Source organism: Sceloporus undulatus, chromosome 6 (genome assembly GCF_019175285.1).
Source record: "Sceloporus undulatus isolate JIND9_A2432 ecotype Alabama chromosome 6, SceUnd_v1.1, whole genome shotgun sequence".
Classification (NCBI taxonomy): Eukaryota; Metazoa; Chordata; class Lepidosauria; order Squamata; family Phrynosomatidae; genus Sceloporus; species Sceloporus undulatus.
This window is the reverse complement of record NC_056527.1, coordinates 133,855,556-133,877,822: the sequence shown is the minus strand read 5'-3', so window position 1 is coordinate 133,877,822 and position 22,267 is coordinate 133,855,556. Positions and strand designations below refer to the sequence as shown.

The following is a 22,267-nucleotide window of genomic DNA, read 5'->3' as shown; positions in this document are numbered from 1 at the left end:
AAAATCTGCAAGTTGACTTTTTACAAATAGGGAGAGGAGAAAGTAGAATTGCAACAAAGCACTGTGTGATTTTTAAATCCCTCACATTTAATGGTAAAGGAGTGATTAGTTTCCCTTGGGAAATTCACGTTGAATGCTTCTTGATGATGTTCATTTCCTACACTTTGGAATCCATACATTGTCACTTTCACAAGGGGATTTGGGGTGAGGTGCAGACATTTGAGGCAGGAGCATAGTCTTACTCATATTGTCCTTTTCCTAATACTGGGAGCTCAAGGGAACTTGTGTGAATGTGCTTGCAAGTCACCTGTCGACTTATGGCAACACCATTAATTTCATAAGGTTTGCTTAGGCAAGGAATACTCAGAGGTGGTTTTGCCACTGTCTTCCTTTGAAATGGAGCCTACAGCCAAGTACTAGAGAGGGCTGATCCTTCGTTTCCAAGCTCAGATGGGTTCTCCAGCTCCAGATACCTCCAGTTCAGCCACACAGGCTGCTAAGACCTTTGAGGGCCAGCAAGGTGGTGCCCATCAGACCTGGGAGCCAAGATTTCCACATCCTTCCATTCATCTGCAGTGGGAACAGTCTGGCACATATACTGTGTCCCATTTTGCATTCTGGAACTTGTGTGCATTGGGAATTGGGGAGAGTTGCACAACCACACATCCTCCTCTCTGCCTATTATAGCTGGTGGCAGAGTCCATAGAGGCAACGGCTTCCTGAGAGACAAGTGCTCAGAGCCAACTTGTATGGAAGCTCCTTACTGGTTATGATGGGTGGACTGCTGGGGGCACCTGAAGTCATACTTTCCTTGGCTTGCTCCCATTGCCGCCTCCCCTCACCTGGGCATTGCTGTTACAAGGCAATGGATTGGAGGGATTTTCCCTCATCCAGCTGCTCCCCCTTTCTCCATGGTCACATCATGGTCTTGTCTAGTCTCCTTTCTACCCATGATGAAGAATGTGGGAGAATGCGAGAGGGAAAAGTAATCTCCAGCCAGGCAACCATCTCTTCAATCTGGGCATGTTTGCACATGGCTGCAGCACGCTGGCTGAATTCCTTCCTTGACTCTTGGGTGGTAGCTATAGTGGGGGGGTGAAGAAATGAAGACAATAGAAATACAGAGACAGAAGAAGATATTATAGGAGAGCTATTAAAAGTATATAGGTGAGAGCAAGTTGAAAGGATCAGAACTGGAGAGGAAAGAAAGTTCTGGAGCGGGAAGGTCCAGAGTGAAGAACAAAGGATGTGACAGGAATAAGGCTGATCTTGCAAAGTTGATCCCCACAGCAGACACACCAAAAAAGTCTACCTTTTCCCTACCTGTTGGAATGAGTTGGAGGAGCAACACATGCAAAGGATGTTTCTATTTCAGGTACTGGCAAAGAAGTTCAGTTTCAGGGAAGCCAAAACTGACACAACACAACCAATATGCTACAACAAAGAAATTTATTTAAAAATAAAACTTTTGTTTTTGTTTTTCCTTTTATCGACACACATCGAATACCATAAATCTTCCCATCTCCCTCCCTCCCCCCCAGAGCTCTTTAGTGGGCAGCTTACAAGAATGAAAAATAGAAAATAAATAACATTAGTATAACCTCTAAAACATTAACAATGCATTTGCAGAACAAAATGAAGACCAAACGAACCTTAAAGCTCGGCTACTCTGTAAGAATATTTACCTTCTGTCCTTATTCTTTACAGGTCTGAAAGGATTAAATACTGCTAATATATATTTTTTTATATTAATGACATTATAACTTTTAAAATAGTGAAAATCTGAATTTTTTTTAACACTGATATTAAAATTGGTTCTCAACCTTCAAGAGAAATAAAGCTACTTATTAACCCCTCTCCCACCCAACAAAGGTCATTTGTAAATTTAGCATTTCAGTCTTCACATTCCCCTCCACTTGCAGTTTTGACTCAGGACAGCAGTTCTCCATCAGTGGGCTAAATCGGTGAATTATACCACTCCAGAATTGGCCACAGGAAGGGTGACATAAAGCCACACAACATGCTCATTCCGCAAAGGCAGCTGCAGCGCTAAGAGTCCGGGAGGCAGAGTGTTTGCAAACAGAGAACCTCTGCAAACCAAATAGGCACGAACACTGAATGCTCAGGGATAAAATCCACAGGAATTTTGTCTTGGGTGCACATGCACAGAGAGAGAGAAATGAATGGGAGTTTCAACATTACGTTGCACAAGAAAAGATCCTGGTGGACCATGTTCAGTCCCTCCAGTGTTTTGCAAATGGAGGCCCCACCAAGGAGATTGCTCCCAAATATTCCAGGAGGTGCAGCTGGACCTTGTTTCCAGTCAGATGTGACGCAAGTCTGCATTCTTTCAAGGAGGGAAAAGGAAGATGGGGCAGCTTCGTTTTCTTTCTTGATGACCCACACCATCATGTATGTTTTAAAAATTCCTGCATCAGAGTTCTTCCCCCTTTAAGTCACGCTTAGGGTAGCAGTCAACACCAACCATGCATGGTTAGTATGGGGCTTAAGGTAGGAAAGCTTGTCAGGCTGCGCTGTCACATGCCACCACGCTCACTTTGAGGGAGGGTCTTCTTTCAAGCCATTGTATACAAAGAGCAGCTCCTCAGCTTTCCCTGGTCAAGTTTTCCATCTGTCTCTTTTCTTTTAAAGCCTGGCGATACAGCATTTTTCCTATTCAAAGGCACTATACATTTGGCTTTAAAGTAAAAACAAAGTCCACCTTAGAGTAAGAGACATGGATGGGGTGGGGAAATTGAAAAGCAGCAGGGGTTATACCTTGGGAAGCTACACCTTGGGAAGCATTTCTGCTCTGCCTCCCTTGTGCTTGCAAACGAAGACATTCATGTGGTTTGAGGAGAAAAGAGCCACTTAAAAAAAGTTTCCTGGTATAAATTTAAGACACGAGAAGTGGATAGAAAGGACACATGCAGAAGAGTCCAGTCAGCTACACATGCTACAATGCTGAACCATGTATATCTAATCTGTGGAATGGTCCCGATAGGCAGAAGTCTTCCCAAAAAGAAGGGCTGACCCTCTTGGGAGTCTTACAAATGCCCCATCCACAGAGACAAATTATTGGTGCTGCTACTCCTGTTTTGGCAAAGGGAGGGCAACGCTTGGGCCAGCTGGGAATTAAGGCCGGTTTCCGACGAATTCCCCAGTGCTTCCTAAACTCACAGCTTCTTCCACCAGTGGAAAAGCCCAGCTTCGCAAAGAACCTGCTCCTAGCAAACCGATCCTCCATTCAATGTAGAGTCAGCAGGAGTTTTAGGGAGAAATAGCAAAAAAGGTAGAAGCATCCAAGACCACAACAACTTTTCACACTTAGAAGAAAAGCAGAGGCCACTTGATTCTTAAGAAACTACCCAGTTACAATTCTTTTTACCCTGTGGCTGCTTGTAAGAGAACAGAGAGGCTTCGTTTAGTGCTTCTAAATGCTATCTGGATCTCAACAAACCAAACCAAAAACAAACACTCTCTAACATGCACTATGATTGAAGTCTGTGAGGTTAAACATCTTCACAGTGTTTCATATGAAAGCAGCAAGATTAGACTGTTGTTGCCACTGAGTGTACAGCGCATGGAACATCAGGCAGCACCCTCACTGGGCCACAAAAAGTTACACAAGGGCCACTGTTGGCCAAATCAGCTTTACCCACATTGTAGGAAACAGCCAATTTATTCCAGTGGCTTCCAATCTTCAAGCTTTCCCATGTAAGCATCATTGCTGGAGCTGAAAAGCAATCTGCTACCATTGGGTGCCTGCACAAATATCCTCTGTAATTATTTCCCAGAGATCCAAGCGCTTATGGACTATCATAATCATGGTTACCCACATAGAGCGAAACACAATCCATACAAGCAGTTTTCCTCTGGCCCCGTCTTTCAGTGGAAAAGACTTCATTACTTTATCTGGAGCAGAAAAACCAGTGTCCATTCAAGCAGGCAACTGCAGGGAGGAAAAGATTAAACAGGCAATGTATTTCAAGATGTACATCTTCATGTCACGGCTAATACTGCAAATGCATAGACTGCAGTAAAGGCTTGGTGAGTGGGTTTTTAAAAAGACAAAAGGAAGTCTTTCGAATGCAAGCTGCCTGCTCGATTGTGGTTGTCAAAACCCCAATACATCTTTTTCTAGCACTGCCATCAAGCTGCCACAATCCTCAAGCAAGAGTGCTTTTCACTCCTTTCAAATACAGCAATGATGGTTTTTTTGTTTTTTTTTAAATCATACCAATTTTCTTGTCACCTGGAAAAAGGTCTGAGCTTCCTCCCATCTCTAATGGAGCAAGAAGGAAGAAAAAGATCCCTGTTTTTCACAATGTTTTGGGAACGGCTAAGAGTTGAATTTTCACTGCTGAGCTATTAAGAGATTTCCATGTAGGCTAAACACACTTCTCTACATCAGTGCATAAGAGACCCTGCATATGGTTCACTCCCACTGAAAGGAAGCTCGCTAATCAGAGGATGGAATGGCTGTGATGCCCATGAGACCTCTAGATGCCCCCAAAATGGCATATTGTGTCAACCAGCAATAGCATAAGGAGTGTTGTCAGACACTGATCAGGCTCCACTCCACAACAGTCCTGCTTCACATCAGAACACTTCAGAGTATAATGCTCGGGGCTAGAAAACTAAGGAGCTTCTGAGCCTCGCCGGCATAGGTGAGAAGTCCAGCACCCACTGCCTTAAAATCCAGTGTGTGGCAAGCAACGCTGGAAGCAAGAGATGCCTGACTCGGCACAGCAAGAAGGTGGAAATGACTATGAACATAGAAGGGAGCAAGGAAGATGAACAAGAGAAGATATTATAACAGGAGGGAGCTACTGAAATCTCTTGCTTTCTTTACAACTTGTACCCAGTTGCAGAAGGTCTCAAAAGCGAGCCAAAACATACAGCAGCAAAGAGGCCCAAATCTAGTACCCTGAACCCCACGAGGGCACACCATGAGCAATATGGAGATACCATTGAACATACTGGCATCCAGTTTGAATTCACAGCACAAGACATATATCCCAGCCCACCCTCCCCAGTCCACCAGACACAGGAGCCCAGACATATCTATCAAAAAGCAACACATCCGTTCTCTCAAAACTAGAAAGTGCAGGGATCAGGGGCACAAACTGGGGAGACTCCAGAGAAGACACACAAGACGGTCGAGGACACACCTATCCGCTCCATTTCACGCCACTCGCTTTGAAACCTGGAATCGCATAAAACCCTGATGACCAATGCTCTGTCGAGGCAGGCCTGACTTCTCAGGAAGTCTCTCGAGGAGCCTATTAACTCCTCTAGGTAGAAGCTGGGCAGGAAACTGCCCAGGCAGGGTGATGCACAGGGGTGTCCCAGGCAGAGCTAAGGGATGTGCTATGTGGCCACATGGGCAGGGGACGAAATGGAGACAAATTCCCGGAGGATATTTTTGGCCATGTCAATATTGTTATGGGCAATGACAAGCGCTTTCTGGATGTCCTGATATGAGTAGCCTTGGCTCATGAGGTTCTCAATCTCACTGGACAGCTGTGGGGAGGCAGCAGAGACCGGCCCTGCTCCACCGCCTTGCAAGCAGCTGCCTGCTTTCCGTTCAGAGTTAATCCTCCGAGGCAAGGGCTTGGGGGGCCTCTCAGGAACTTGGGAACCATCAGAGAAACCTGGAAGATAAAGAAAGGTAGGAGTGAGAGGAAGAGGAACCAATCTCTGAACAGACAGGAAACCATGTCCAGGAAAGATCACTCTACTTTGGGATGGCAATTTTTCACAATTGAACTCCAGTTAATATTAATCAAAGTGGGAAAGGTCCAGAGGATACATCTGGAGAACTATGGAGAGTGTGCTGGTCACTGGATTACCCAAAGCTACCCCCCAAAGCAGCACTAACTGCTTTTTTGGAACTTTTTTATGGTTCAGGAAGGTGCTACGAGAATCATTCTGCTTCATAAGACCACAGAGCAAAGTGTGTGCACTACTTCCTGAAGCAAAGAGTAGTAACATGAAGAGAAGAGAGGAATCTGCTGTAATGTTGGTAGCACTAGGGCTGCATTTACACTACAGAATTAATGCAGCTTTGACACCGCTTTAATTGCCATGTCTTAATGCTGTGGACTGGTGGGATTTGTAGTTTTGTGAGATATTTAGCCTTTTCTATCAGAGAGCTCTGGTGGCACAACAAACTGCAAATCCCAGCATTCCACAGGATGGAGCCATGGCAGTTAAAGTGGTGTCAAACTACATTAATTCTGCAGCGTGACAGCAGTTTGAGTCTTCAGTAGTAGGTAACAGTGGGAGCAGCATAGTGACAAACATGCAGCCTACATACTGCCCACTTCTGAAATAAAAGCAACACTGCTGGAAGGAGTTGCATACTCACACATTTCAGACAACAGCTGAAATATTTAGGGAGCTATTCACCCTGTTAATCTACTACTGGTCTTCTCTTGGCCCATAAGGCAGTGCAGAAATGTCTAGCTGTGTGGTTTTAAGCTGGTTAAAATGCAAATATTGGCATGCTGGTGTGAAGCAGAAGTAGCGGTCACACTATAGAGCTTCTGAGAAATGCACATGGAAGTGCAGGAAAAAGGAACAGCTGAAAACCAGACTGCCTGCCAGTTCCTTGTTTCCCTTATAAACTAAGAAAGTGTGTATGAGAATGCTCCACAGAACACACTCCAGAGTAGAAAGGGATAAGGATACAATCTATTACATTAAGAGATGAATGAAAGAACTATTAGTTCAGAATCCATTGTAAACCCCCTTTAGCAAAAGGATGTAAACAGGCAGCTACACTACATGCCCCCAGCCCTAGAATATTTATGGGTCATGGAGCTATCCAATGGAGAAATAAGGGGCTGGTTCATAAAAGCAAGTACCACTTGTCACATTGCAAAACAGCAAGGGGTGGGTTTAGGTACCTGTTAGAACATCCCCATCCAGAGAGGCACGACTGAAGGCAGAGGCAGCATTGGAGATATCGGAGAGGGTACGGCGAGCCATGGTCATGTGGATAGCTGGTCTAGGCACATCATAACCATCCTCTTCATTCTCCGACTCCTCAGGACCATTAGTGGCATTGGAAGCCATGCTATCAATCCCCTCTTAGATGGAAAAAAATAACAAAGAGGATCGCACCAATAGCTACAATGACTAATGGCTCTAGATCCTGCTACCACTTTCATAGGGTTGTTAAAAAAAAGGACTTTGAGAACCCAAACTTTAAACCAGCTGGAAAGAGATGGACGGCACAGCAAGTAAGCAAAAGCCTTCCATTTGGTTCACTAGTCTCAAAGGGTGACAATAACAAGAGAGAAGTATAGAATCCCCCTTTAATGAAAGAGAAAAGCCACATGCCATTCTTACTACATTAGAGCAGTGAGTAACATTTTTACATTACCTACCCCTCCTCTTGCTCTATATTCAAATCTCTTTTATCAACCTGACAAGAAGTTTATGTAACCAGGAAAACACTTGGGAAGCCTGACAACCTATTGAGTGAACAATCATTATATATTTCCCTTTGCTATATATACTGGAGTGATTAGCACACGGAACATAACAGTTCAATCAATAAGCAAAATGTTTTGGTTTCTGCCCTCTTCGGTTGTTTAAAATAAAAGTAAGCTTATAGCTAAGGAGGTAACTTCAAAAATTAAATACTAAACATTAAACAATCCCCTTGCTATACATGTCATCAAATTGATTACATACATAGCTTGCTTTTATAGTGTTAAGGAGCAACACTGAGAAGTTCCTACATTCAAGTATATTCATAGGGGAAATGTGAGGACTGACAAGGATTACAAGCAAAAAGAAAGAAAAGGGGGGGGCATAACATTATATTAAAATATTACGTTCTAAACACTCATTTAAGTCCCCAGGAGACATGGTTCAGTCTGGGAATGCAAAACAGCTTGCTTCTTAAAAGAAACCTTTCCTCCATCTTGTTCCTTTGCTTTAAAGTTACAACAGTACTGGCATGGCCATCTTCCACAAAGTGACTACATAAAGAGCACTCATCATATTCAGGCAATGCTTCCCCAGATACTCTGCCTGTTACGGGATTTTTGAGTCTTACCCCTATGTATCTTCCTACACTGACGTGCAATGGTATAAACTGCCTTTTTTGTTGCTTCAGGGGATAACCATTTGGTCTGGAGTCTCAAACCAAACTGATAACCCATTATTTTTGAGTAGGCACCGCTGTACTTCAGGCAATATTTTTGGTTTGCTTGTATGTGGCCAGAGACTTGCTTATCACACTCTAAAGCTTTTTGTGCAAAATGTTGATGTCCATAAATACTCTTCTGCAAATAGTGGCATGGGTTAAAACATGCCTACATATCAGTATGTAGTCTGCTGCTTTATTCTTGGGGAACAGTCTGTTTGCAGTTCTCCTACTGACTCATTTAGTCACAGATCTACCCCTGTGGTGTAAATGAGTCTTCTTCAAAGAGGCCCTCTCCCAAATGAAATCCTCAGAATCTGAACAGAAACTGAATCTGGAGCAGCTCAAAGGTTCTTCAGGTTTTTCCCCAGAGTCCTAGTCCAACACTCCATGGACTACAATGCACACAACTAGTTACCTGAGTCGGGATGGCTGCTGTAAAGCAAGAATAAATGGTTGGAGCTTTCTGGATCATTTGACATGACAATATGTTGATTTTAAAGGAGGTGTTAGAGGGAGAGGAACATCCTCAAGAAGGAACACAACCTAATGCTGTACCACCAAATCTGATACCTGGTTCCCAGTCCTGCTCCAACATTCAAACCAATATACCATGCTGTCTCTTGGGCCTTCTCTAGATGACATTAACAATAGGACTCAGGCCCCCTTGACCACTTCATTCACATAAACCAAATAAATAAAAATCCCACAGGCCAAGCTTGGTAGAATCCTTGTCTGTAGCTTCCCTTCTGTTACTTCTATGAAGCCGCCTCTCAGGAAACTTACCAGGAATGCTGGCAGCCTCAGAGCCAGAAGGTGCTGCCTGCGAGTGGATGTTGAACATTGCTTCATAGGTGCACCCATCTATCTCCTGGTCACACTCCAACACCCTGAGCAAAGAAAAAGTGGGGGAAAGGGGTATTTGCTTCAGATGTTCAGCTGGATATGTGCAGCAGAAGCAGATAGCAGGCATTCTTGTGCTCATGGACAAATTGGAGAAGTATGCTAGCCACATGCTGTCTGCAGCTTAGCAAAATGGTTCCTTTTTCATTATGCATTCTTCTTGTAAAACACCTTGCATCCCAGTTTCAGGGAACAGATGAGATATAAATAAAGTGATTGACTGATTGATTGACTGGCTGAAATCTTTTTCTATATGACATTTCTGTGAACTCTCTGAGCAACTCTTCTGATATCTCTAAGTTTTGGGGACACCCATCCCACCAACACCCTCCCACTATTAAAAAAATAATAATAATCCCAACTCTTTTGCATGCAACTACTCTCTAGGGGCTGTGGGAATATCTTCATCATGCTTTTAAGCTGTGTGTGTGTGTGTGTGTGTGTGTGTGTGGTATACCTTCAAGTCATTTGCAACTTATGGTGACTCTAAGACAAACCTGGAGTTTTCCTGGCAAGGTTTGTCCAGAGGTTTGCATTGCCTTTCCCGGATGCTGAGAGCATGCGACTTGCCTAATACATCCAGTGGGTTTCATGGCCGAGCTACGAATCAAACCCTGGTCTCCAGGGTCACAGTCCAACACAAAAACCACTACACCAAACTGGCTCTCACATTTAGGCTACCCTAGGCTTTTTTCAAAGTTTGTTTTAAAAAATGCCCTTTTCTGGGCCTAAAATGATGGTGTGTGTTATAGAATGTAGTGAAAATATCCCCCATGTCCCCTAAAGGGAATTTTGGGGCAAAGGGGGGGGAGGCAGGGTTTACATGTGACCCATGGGCTGCTCTTTGCCAAACCCTGCTCTGTTAAAACATATGCAGATGTACCAAATAGCATCTGTACATGGAGCGAACTACCAGAGACCTGCATACATACTTGAAGAACCACAAGTCTGCCCTCCTGATCAGGAAGCTGGAGCAACCAATGGCCAGACATTTTATCTCAAGAACATCATGACCTCTCTGGTTTGTCTCTGCTTGGAACTGAGGCGCAACCTCATTCAAGCACTTTTGGCAAAAGGAAAAATTTTGGGTACATAGAATGCCACTTGGTCTAAGCCTAGAGAATAATACTTCATCCGCTCAAGAAGTTAACGATGGGAGCATCCTAAACAAGTTCACTTTATTTTAACCAACTGAGGAAGGCAGAAGTTGAAACATATTGCATATTAACTCAACTACTGTATCAAGTTCTGGTTGTTAATTGTTCTAATAAATATACATTTTACTAATGAACTGCATCCGTCTGGAATCCAGAACAAACTTTTGAGAAATTACTGATATTTTAATTAAAAAATAACACTTCATATCATTTTTTAAAATGATGTCAGCAAGCTGTGATTTTGGTATGTTCACCCTCATGTGATGAGGAGGACTGGCAACCAGAGAAAATGTTGAACATTCACCTTATCCAGGCCTGGTAAGCCTCTTTTCACAACCTATGGTCATATTCAAAACAGTGACTGCACAAAGGTGGTTCGGAGTGCCTTGCCTGCACCAGACACACGAAGCCTCAGCTTATGTAACAGTTGGAAAAGCATCTTTTGGGAAAAGTAGCAAGAGCTCTTATGGAAATGTCTTTCAAAGTCAAATAGTTTTACGTGCATTTTCAGATGATTTCTGAAGCCACTTGTTTTTGCTCTCAAGGGTTCCTGTGCCCTCTGAGCCCTTGGAATATGTAAAGACAAACAAAGCAAAAGAAAAACATGGCAGCGGAACTGACACAGTCATGCCAATACAGAGCTACCATTCTGTCCTAAATGGGTCTTGCCTTACCGTGAACTCTGGCTCGTTTCCAAAGGCAATTTGGCCTCAGGCTTTTGTCCAGCGGAGGCAGGCGGCACAAGGGGCAGGGAGGACGGTGACATGTATTCTGTGTCTTCATCATTTTCAGAGTGCTCTCCGGGTGTTAGCTTTGGCCCATGCGACGGTCTGGGGATAAGAGGGAAGAGAAAGAAGCTTCAGAGTCAAAGCCTAAAGGGTAATGAAGACAAAAAGGACAGCTCTTTAAGAACAACATTTCAAAGCAAATGAGTATAAACCTTCTGATTCATGGGCTGGAACCCAGAAATGTTAAGAACTGCTGCTTGTAAGGGAAAGTATACTTTCGTTACCAATAAAAGTATTGCCAGGTTTTCAAAATAAGGGACAGTCAAAATTCATGACAAACAAGGTTAACAGTCAAAAAGCAGCTATTAACAAAGTATTGATTTCAGTCCACTTAGTCATATGTTTCTCTGTAGTTAACATATCATCCACATTCATAAATTACATTTTTACCTTTATGAACAGCTGGCACCGAAAGTACAGAATTTCTAGGCATCTTGTTCACTCTATGTAAAAGGAAAAGCTTTCCAACTCTCATATAGGGGAGATTCCTTACAATAAAGGACACCTGGCTATTCTAGGCCTTTTACAGACTGCTAAAATAAAGCTGCTTCGGGTCTCTTTAGAGGTATGCTATTTAAATGATGCATGGGTCCTAAGAGTCCGGAGGTCGCACCAAAGCCACACTCCATTCCTAAGCACTGGAGTGCAGCTTTGGTGCAGCTTCCGGATTCTTAGGATGCATGCATAATTTAAACAGCATACCTCCAAAGAGACCCGAAGCAGCTTTATTTTGGCAGTCTGTAACAGGCCCTAGTCAGAAATCTTACTTCACAGAGTGAATCTACCCACATCTTCCAGGAAACAGGGCCTGAACCACTGTGCACAGAAGAGATGCCCCTTCAGCTTGGCTGACCTTTGATGTGTTGCATCATTATGATTCACGATGCTTCCTTTCCTCTCCCCACACCTCACCCCGATGGTTTAATAAACGGACAGCTCTATAATTCTTCAACACATATAACACATTGTCTTTGCACTCAATGTCATACAATTTTAAATTTACAAAAAATCCACAACCCAGCCACATATGATTAGCTCAGTGTAAAATACTCTGCTCTGTTCCATGCCAGTGCTGTATCCCCGAGCACAGAGAAAGCACATGCTTGAACTACCACACACAGGAGACCTGCTCCCGAAACAGGAAAGCATCTACAGACCTATAGCCACTGGCAATGGACAGTGAAAGTCAACCCTTCACTGGCTGTATTGCTGAGAAATGTTATCTGCAAAGGCTCCTCGAAGAAACATACCTTACAGCAAGAGAGTAGATGGCATTGGCAGAAGAAGAAGGTTTTATTTTAGAGTGTTCGCTGTCCAAGCCAGTTGGGAGCCCACCGGGTTGGTTCTGCAAGAAAACATGCTGTTAAACACCATCATCAGCAGGTGATTTGAGAAAGAGAAAAATAGACATTCTCACTAGGTGCACATATATTTCCTTCTAAAAAGGAACCTCTAGGCATCACTTACTACCCATTCCAAAGAAGTGTAAGAGACCTGACTGACACTGGATGTACTTATTTTTATTTATTTATTTATTTAATAATAATATTTATTATTGCCTGAAAGAAGAAAGGCCCTCCCTTCAGCCACCATCTTGGGGAGAGAGAAGCCTGGCCTGAAAGACTAAGAGCCCTCCTTCTGACCACCATCTTGAGGGGGAGAGAGGCCTGTCATGTTTTATTTTGAGTTTGTATTGTACTTCCTGTTGTACACCGCTTTGATCTAATTTAGAAAAGCGGTATATAAATAAACATCATCATCATCATCATCATCATCATCATCATCATTATTATTATTATTATTATTATTATTATTATTTTGCATTCTCTGATCAGCTACTGTTTGAAAATATACTTTTTTTTTGGGGGGACATATGACCAAGCAGATAAGGGGCAAATATATTCTATATGTAAATATTTAATCTCCAAAGTACCTTTTCTCTTGGTTGACACAATAAAGTTACTTGGGATGTACACAGCTAAGAACCTGGCTCAGTGAGATTGTGACTAGATGAATGTTCAAGATTTGGAAGTTAAAGCCTTTTATTCATATGATAACAATACTATAATGACACCTCATCATTCTTTCAAAACTTCTGGCTTCAGATTGCCGGGGTTAAACTGATATCAACAGCATCATAAGGCTTGTGGAGGTATGTGCTGGAAATGGAAAGAATACGTGGGTGGCTGTGTATTTCCAGAAGTAAAAGTACTTGCCACACTCCTTTCTAAGCCACTTCTTCAAAATTCCACTGGCCTTCCTGCTATTAACCTGAGAGGGGTTACAGGACATGAATCAAACCATTTACTGTACAATGCTGTGAGCCAGTTCATTGTACTTGTTTTGTTATTTATTGCTATTGTTAATTGCTATCTTATTTTATTGTTATTGTTTAATGCAGTGCTATGTTACATTTGTTTTTTAATTCATGTTCATTGTTATTGACATGTATTATCCCCTCTGTTGTAAGCTGCCCAGATTCCCAGTGGTTGGGCAGCATATAAATAAATCCTATTATTATTATTATTATTATTATTATTATTATTATTACTTTTACCCAATATCGGTGGCTGCTTCCAGGTTCTAGAATTCCCTTCCCAGAAAGGTTGAACTACCACACTCCTTACTATCCTTTCTTAGGCAGGTGATACCTTTTTGTTCCAGCAGTCCTTTGAGAGCTGATTGCTCAGGTGGAAAAGGGATTTTCATGTGCCTTAGAATCATAGAGTTGGAAGAGACCGCAAGGGCCATCCAGTCCAACCCCCTGCCATGCAGGAAATCACAATCAAAGCATCTCCGACAGCCTCTGTTTGAAGACCTCTAAAGAAAGAGACTCCACTACTCTCTGAGGGAGTTTGTTCCACTGTCGAACAGCCCTTACTGTCAGGAAGCTCCTCTTAATGTTGATGTGGAATTCTTTTTAGCATTATGGCTTTAACCACTTTAAATTTTACTGACAGTTTATTTGAATTTTAATAATAATAACAATAATAATAATAGTTTTTATTTATATTTCCCACCTCTCCCATGGATCGTGGCGGGATTACATCAGTAAAATAATACAATACAAATACAAAATATAATCAATAAAATAGTAATACTGAAATGCAAGTGTTCCTATTAGTTCTATAAAATGGCAAAGTCATCAGATAATCAAACAATCGTAGTCAGGAGTGGCGCATTTTAATTTTTGTATGACATATACTTTTTAGCTATCTCTGCTTAAACTTTGTACATGCACTGAATCCCAAGAATGGGGAGAAATGTTGGATACAATAAACAGGGGTTCCCAACCTATGCTTCAAGGAGCCCTTAGGGCTCCATGTGCATTTCCCAGATGTTCTGCGGCCACTCCAGGAAAATGAAAGAAATAAAAATTGAATTAAATTAAAGAATAAGAATATATTCATACACACACACACACACACACTCTCCTTAAGGGATCCGCCATAGAAATAAGAGCTCCACGAGTCAAAAAGGCTGGGAACCTCTGCAACAACACACAGACTTTTAGGACGATGTAGACATACATGAGTGCACAAAGAACAGACCCTGTTGGTATAAGGGATGCTTACCACTGTGGTGTCCAGGCTCAGGGTACTTCCATGCCGGTAGGCTTCTCCTCTGGTATCCATTTGAGAAGGCAGCGAGAATGGAAGGGAGTGTCGGTTTGTCAGGTCTCTACTTGCCCAAGGCTCACCAGGGCTTAATGCCGCAGCTGGAGCCTTGGGGATTGGCCGTGTTGGCCAAACTTCTCCCTGACGGTTACATGGCACAGGGGGTAACTTGTCTCTAGTAGGACAATCTCCTGGCGTGCAAGGCAAGGGTCGTCTCTGAGGACGAGTATCTGTCCCAACAGGATGTGGCCTGTCTGGAGGCGGTGGAGGAGGAAGGTCTCGATGCGTTGGTGGGATCGGCAGAGGTTTATCTTTGTGAAGGGAGCCGGGTGCAGCCTACAGAGCAAGAAAACGTCAAACCTTTCAAGCAACACCTAGCCTTGAGATCAGGATACTGGCATCTTACAAGAATCTGATACTCTGTAGTTTCTAGAGGAATCAAGGCAAAGGAAGCCGAGAAATGGAGCCTTTGAGGGCCAGCACAGCACAACTGAAGGCTTGTACAGTGGAACCTTACTATACGCAAGGGATCCGTTCCGGATCCCTCCGCGTATAAAAAAATCCGCCTATGCTCGAGCCCCATTGTTTCCAATGGGGCTCATGCGCGGCGGCGCGCCCATTCAATTGAATGGGACGCACCGCCCCTTCCGCCTTGCGCGCGCCGACGGCTTTGAGCGCCTATGCTCAAAGCCGCCTATAAAAAGGCAGCGTATGCGGAGGCTCCACTGTATTAAGCAAGGCTATTCCCATCAGCACAGCTGCAGGTCTGAGTGGTACTCTGGCTGAAAATCAAACATCAATCAAGATGGCAGTCTGTTTAGCCTGATAAATAATTTGGCTCTAAGTAAACACCCAAATGCGCAAGCAAAACAGTGAAAGACCAGAGTGTTTCCATACCGCTCAGCAAACTGGGATCTTTTTGGAGGAAAGGAAAACACCATACTCGAAATGGCTAAATCCCCGCTTTCATCACAATATAGGAGATAGGAAGACAAGCAATTGTACCTTAGAGCTGGTCCCAGGGCTTGAAGCTCCAGGAGGATTCGACACACGTTGCTGCAAAAGATCTAATCGTGGGGGCACTGGGGGGAGTGATGCTTGTGGAGCCACTGAAAATGGAGAAGGAGGGCGTTCTACCTGCAAAGAAGCAAAATGTTCTGTTTGAAAGGGTTTTTTTTTACCCATTTTAAGCTCCCAACAATAATAAGAAGAGGTGATTCACAGGCAACTCAAATCAAATATTAGTTGTCTGTATATGATTGCATAACAGTTTTAATGGAGGCCACGTCCAACATACTAACAGTGATCTTATTCTCCAAGTGCTGGTCCTTACATATCCAACACAGCACCATGTTGCATGAGAGGCAGCTATTAGATTCGTGGTAGAAATCCCAAGGATCCAAAAGTAAAAGAAAATCTTTAGAGCAAGAGGAGAGGACCAAAAGTGGCCCAGTGTAGACTGAGCACATTCAATGGCTGTGGAATGCTGATTTACTGCTGAAAGGAGTAAAATCAGGAAAGAGTGGAGGAAGATTGGAATGGAGTGTGGCTATATTTCAGAGGAAGGGACTGGCAATACTACCCCTAAGTATGCCTTTCCTAAGAAAACGCTATGAAATTCACGGGGTTGCTATAAGTCAACAGAAGACTTGAAGGCAGATACACACACAGAGTTGGACATAGCTGTCACCCTGAAAAGAAGCACTGCACAATAATGGGACAGGGCCCGGCTCTTTTTAAACACACACAGGTACCTCAGAGTGATATTTTAATCCAATATTTGACATTTGGATGTAACCAAGAAGTAGTTGTTGTTAGCTGCTTTTAAGTCAATCCTGACTTACAGCAACCTTGTGAATGAGACGTCTCCAAGTCCCACTGTCCTCTAGCTCCCTGCTCAGGTCCTGCCGGCTCAGGCTCATGATCTCTCTGACTAAGTTTATCCATCTGGGATGTGGTATTCCTCTCTTTCTAATTCCCTCAATTTCCCCCAGCATCACTGTCTTTTCTAATGAGTCGTGCCTTCTCATTATGTGGTGGAAGCATGGCAGCCTCAATTTAATCACTCTGGCTTCCAGGGAGAGTTTGTAGAGTGGAATTAAGGAAGCTGGAGCACATACAATTCCCGATAGAAGACCATCAGATCCCAGAGCATGGTCTCAAGGCCCATGAAATTGCAGCCTTGAAAGTCTGGGGCTGACTAGATAGGTCATCATCACCAGGGAGCTGCACACAGAATCCTGACCTCCAAGAAAGCTCTAAAAAGAGTACCTTTGCACCAACCAATTCTTTCATCATGAAGAATGTCTCATCAGCTCGGTCATCGTCGTCGTCTTCATAGTTGGGGGAGGGGGCACCTTCGGCACCTTGCCGTAGCAGTCCTCCCCCACCTCTGGGATCAAATGGGTCAACGACAATGGGTTCTGTGCCTTTAATTTCACAGCGACAGAATGGACAACCCTGTCCTTCCGATTCCTACAGGGAAAAAAACAAGAAGGGAGACTAGTAATAAAATCACGGAGAGACCTTGATTATTATGGTGAACCTTGATGCTATGAGATCCCGATATCCAGTGTAGCAGAAAGGAAAATCAGAGTACCTCACAATTTCAGTATTGTCACTAGAATTATAATCTGATAAAATGGAACATTACGCAGATTATGCCTATTTTAGCAGCCATTATGGAACCATACAAAAGAAAGTGCATGATACATGTCATCCCCTTTCAGCCAAACATACTGTCGGGTGATTCCTCAAGAAGAACAGGCAGAGACAGGAATTCCTAATGGTTGCAGCACAGAACACTAACAGCAGAGGGCCAAGACCACAGGCAATTTTGCTCTAGATGGAAACAGCCAAACCACTTGTCTTGGGTCTCACTCAACAGAGACTCAGCTGTTCACACAGGTCATCTGCCACAATTTGTAACTCATTTACAGCACAATCCTGCAAATCCCACAGTTTTGGTGCATAACTGTATGCAACTGCTTATTTACACGAAAGACAACTTGGCAATAAGACAATACCATACAAACAAATGATTCCTCAAGAACAACAAGCACAGGCAGGGATTCCGAATGGTTGTAGCATTGAACACTGACAGCAGAGGACCAAGACCACAGGCAACTTTGTTCTGGATGGAAACAGACACCATACCTGCCAGGAAGTGAGACATGAAGTGCACATCAGGTGGCCGCAGGGTTCTATTTTCACATCTTTGTCGTTTTCTGCACAAATTTTACATAGTTGGAAGGTGGAACCCATTTCACAGTACAATTCATATTGTTCCTAAGGGTAAAGAGGTGGGGAGGAGGAGGTGGGAGAAAGAAAAGCAGACGTTATTGTGTGTAATAATTATGTCCTTTACAATAACTGCCCGACAACCAATCCCAAGTATGTTGTTGTATGCATTCAAGACAACTGACTTATGGCGACTGTAAGGTGGCTCTGACTCTCAAATTAACAACAAATAGTATCTTTGTCCTTTACTTCACCCACAATTGTAGTCACCCTGGGTTTGAAAAGTTCAGCCTTAATACTGGCTACTAACCAAGTTGAAGTCTACATGAACTTTAAAAGTATATGGGACCACCAATTGTCCCCTTTAAAGAACTGGCAGGCCTAATGGTGCTACAATGTAATATGGCATGAGCATTATCTGCTACAGGCCCAGAGAAAAGCTGTGGACCAAGATGACAACATTGGGAGAAGAAACAGCTTGTAGTTTTTGCTTACCTGTGTCACTTTGATGTGGTCCTGTGGTGTGGGCTCACAGAGACCGGTCAAGTCAGGATTCTGATTCCGGCCATCAGGATATAAATAACTACACCCGAAAACACAAAATGGTTCAGCAGATATGAACTGTACTCTTTACATTGGAATAAGCTGAAAACAACAGAGTCTCAACAAAGTGCACTAGCCAGGAGAAAGACACAACCACAAGAGCAGTGATTCTAAACTTTGGTCTTCCAGATGCTTTTTCATGTTTTCACCTCCCAGAATTCCTGACTGTTGGCTAAGCTTGCTAGCGCTTCTGGGAGTTGAAGTCCAGAACAGCTGGAGACCAAAGTTTAGGAATCACTACACTAGAGGGAGAAGTCTCAAAATGAAGAATACTTAAAGTTTGTCTTTCAAGGTCTCCCTATCTGCTAACATAAATGTGGTGGGGAACTGACATGCGTCTCAAGTCTCCTCATGGCTATAATTCCAGCCACACTTTAACCACCTATGAAATATAGCAAGTATGTTGTACTTCTGCTTTTCCCCCCCTCTCAGCACAACAACTGAGTGAAGATCCTGGAAGCTGAAAGGAGAAACTTAGTTTACTGTACAGTATTTGTATTAAAGGTTTGCAAAACTAGACTCAAATCCTATGATCTGTTACAATACCTAAGTGCCTAAGTTGGAAGTACATATTTCCAAGTCTAAATGTCATGTGGTTACATGATTGACAGAATACGTAAAACAATTTTTAAGCAGTCCAGGACAGGAGATCTTTAAAAAAAAAAACTACATCTTCAAGATAAAGGTAATAAATTGATCTACTTTTTCCATGTTCCAGTGACAGAAGATACAGGGCCTAGGCGGTACAGCATAAAATCTTTGTCTGAAGGGAATAGAGAGAACTGTCCTTTCCTTGTAAATTAGGAGAAAATTAGATAATCACCAGGCCTGATGAATCAAGCATGTTTATCACACTATACTCTTAAAGTGCTACTATTCCACTTTGACTCCTCTAGCTGCCTCCTGTTGCATTCTGGGAATGGCAGTTTTAAGGAGGTGTATTTAGAATTCTCAGGTATTCTAAATACCCCTCCTTAAAACTGCCAATCCCAGAATGCAACAGGAGGCAGCTAGAGGAGTCAAAGTGGAATAGTAGCACTTTAAGAGTATAGTGTGATAAACATCAAGGATCCAATTATACTGAGGGAAAGAAATGCATTTCTGTCTCCCACCCTGACAGACCAAAATCTGAGGAGAATGGGGGAAATGGTTTCAGCCCACTTCAGTCATCTTTTCACTGACTCAGTAACCAGAATAAGCAAGACTCAGGACACACTGCATGGAGGGATTACTTACAAGCCTTCCCTGAAGCCATCAATCAGTGCTTGAAAAAGAGGCTTGTTGTGGGGAATTGTTTGGAGAATATTTCCATCTGCAGTGACATAACCGATCGCCCACTGACCAAGTCGCGTACAGCTCAGACGGAAAATATAACTGGAAACAAAAACACAGTTTGCATAAGTAGGATAAATTTGCTCAGTTAATTACATATGGATAAAGATTTTTCTTTAAGATGGAACAAATGAACACATTTTTTCTTGTTAAGCATTCCACTTCAGTTACAGCTCCAAACTAAAGCAAGAAATCTGCAGCCAGGTATAAAGGATTCAAATACCTGAAAAGCTTTTTCAAATCACTGCAAGGCCGCTCGTCATTTCCTTGATGTTGTGAATTAGCTTTAAATTACAGAAACTTTCCATTTCTGAACAGAAGCATTTCAGCAATGAAAAGCAAATGAACTCGTTGCCAGACAAAAAAAGCAGTTTTAAGGTTTTAGGGCTGGCCAAAGTGGTTTAGATTTCCAACTGGGTCCAAATTACTACCTGAAGTCAGGTGATTTTTTCTGTAGGTCCTGAAGATTCGACACTTTTCACACACCTATCTTCAAAGCCAAAGTCTACTTTGTGATATGGATTTAGTTATTTATTAGGTTTATCCCATTTTTAATCCCAAAATGGGATTCAAGGTGGCTTGCAATAAATTTAAATTTAAAAAGAATATTAATTTATTGCAGTGGCAAGCCTTGCTAACAGCATATGACTTAAACATGCTCCCAGCAGCATTGCAACTCAGGCTGTGCACTATGTGATGCTTTGATGGTACACATCATACTGAACCTGCATCCCTAGTTACCTGGCCCCACTGCCACTTTCCTGTAAAGCCACTTTGTCAGTGACAGAGATATAAGTCCCACTCTAATCCACCTCATCCCAAAAACCAGAAAAGAGGGGTTTCACCAATTCTTTACCCCTTTTTTTCTGCTGCCCTCCTGCTTTCTTCAGTTAAAGGTTATGAATACACACAGGTTCAGTCTGATGCCTAACCCAATACTTCTTGCTTAGATCTCTGGCAGTAACAACACAGTGCATTCTGATGCTGTGAGTGATATCAGATTTTCTTTGAGAGAGTGCTGTGTATGAGACAATATGGAAGCAAGAGGCTTTAGAAAAGGATCTGCCTTCGCACACTCACCTGCCAGGCTTGTGAATGAATTTCTGAAGTCGTGCTTTGACCTCATCATATGTCAGGAATGCCATGTAACCAGGGTGAGTCACTGCAAGGCTATTCCAGTTCCTGAGCAAAGATGACCATGGCTGAAGAAAAAGAACACTATTAAATAAAATTGTATTTAGTCATTTCAACAGGAAAAGCAGCCCTCCTATCATGTCCTCTTCCACCATCAGACAATGCAAACAGCATTCATATCAGACTAGGCTTTCTCTGCTATTTCACATGCAGTGACATTCCATGTACATTTACTGGTGAGTCACACACTCTCAACCCCAGAAAACCCCATGAAAGGGTCACCTTAGGGTTGCCATAAATCAGAAATGACTTAAAGGCACACAATATGTTCAATGGAATTTGCCCTCACCTGAGTCTATGCAGGGTTTAAACCTGCAGTGCTCAATTTTAGAAACAATCACACTTTTATATCCCCACTGCCATCTTTTAGAATAGGTTGTTCTCATTTTCCAATCAGAGGCCAGGAGCCAGTTACCTGCTCAACCTGAGTTTACGGCTTAGTTAAGATATGACATCGGCAACCCTTCAAATTCACACAGAGAACATGTCCCAATGACTGCAGCACCATTCTTGCCAATACTACCTCATAGAACAACTGCCCTCTCAGACTAGCATTTAAAGCTTACTACTCCAAATAAGTCTATAATGACAGTGGATGGCTAAAAGACGGCAGTTGATGTTTTAGAGAGGAAAAACATTTGAAGACTGGACAAGTAAAGGCAAAGGTAGTCCTTTGACATATGTCATAACCGAGTGAACAAAAGATATAATTTTTAAAAAAGGATAAATGACATAAAAGTACTGCTAAATTAATAAATGACTTCAGTGTTTGAGCAAGCCATGACTTCTTCTTCCTTACCTGAAACAGACGAGTGAAGATATCGAATTCAAATACAGAAATGTAATCGTTGCATGTCAAGTCAATAGTTGATTTAAGTGCCATTGCCTCTAAGCCTGAACTTATGGGATGCACTTCATGTAAGGCTTGACGGAAGGTCTTCCATGGGACAATGGTTCTGACAGTGGGAGAAAAAAATAGCCCTAAGAAAACTTATCTTCTGCCATAGAAAAGGTATTTTGCTTCAGAGTTATTATTCAATGTTAAATTCATATGGATAACAACATCTCTGATTCTGAATCTGTTCAACAGCTGGTTCAATTGGCTACTGAAATATCAGGATCTATATCTGTAAAGCAGCAAGGTAAAGGGATATGGCACAGTCTTTGTATAAACAAGGTTGTCTTGTGTCTAAATTAAATACTTTCAGAAATTAAGCTTGTGGCAACTTAACTCCTGGAAGTAAACAGATAACCACCCACTCACCCATC

At 42.7% G+C, this 22,267-nt stretch overlaps 1 protein-coding gene across 2 annotated transcripts in view; it reads right to left on the bottom strand.

Annotated features, from left to right (window-relative positions):
- Nucleotides 1-1,430: 1,430 nt before the first annotated feature.
- The window catches only part of CBL (Cbl proto-oncogene), a 34,452-nt gene continuing 13,615 nt past the window's right edge, over nt 1,431-22,267 (bottom strand). The window contains exons 3-15 of one of the 2 annotated variants that reach the window (XM_042474923.1): nt 21,798-21,954; nt 20,885-21,006; nt 19,709-19,846; nt 18,365-18,452; nt 17,786-17,917; nt 16,901-17,104; nt 15,635-15,766; nt 14,588-14,965; nt 12,263-12,357; nt 10,899-11,054; nt 8,951-9,054; nt 6,915-7,097; nt 1,431-5,657 (exon numbers count right to left, since the gene is read on the bottom strand). In XM_042474923.1, coding sequence (XP_042330857.1) covers nt 5,374-5,657; nt 6,915-7,097; nt 8,951-9,054; nt 10,899-11,054; nt 12,263-12,357; nt 14,588-14,965; nt 15,635-15,766; nt 16,901-17,104; nt 17,786-17,917; nt 18,365-18,452; nt 19,709-19,846; nt 20,885-21,006; nt 21,798-21,954 — 2,173 coding nt within the window. In that variant the 3' untranslated portion in view covers nt 1,431-5,373. Of the gene's footprint in view, nt 5,658-6,914; nt 7,098-8,950; nt 9,055-10,538; nt 10,791-10,898; nt 11,055-12,262; nt 12,358-14,587; nt 14,966-15,634; nt 15,767-16,900; nt 17,105-17,785; nt 17,918-18,364; nt 18,453-19,708; nt 19,847-20,884; nt 21,007-21,797; nt 21,955-22,267 lie in introns of those variants that run through there. The other variant, XM_042474924.1, reaches the window with a different exon arrangement.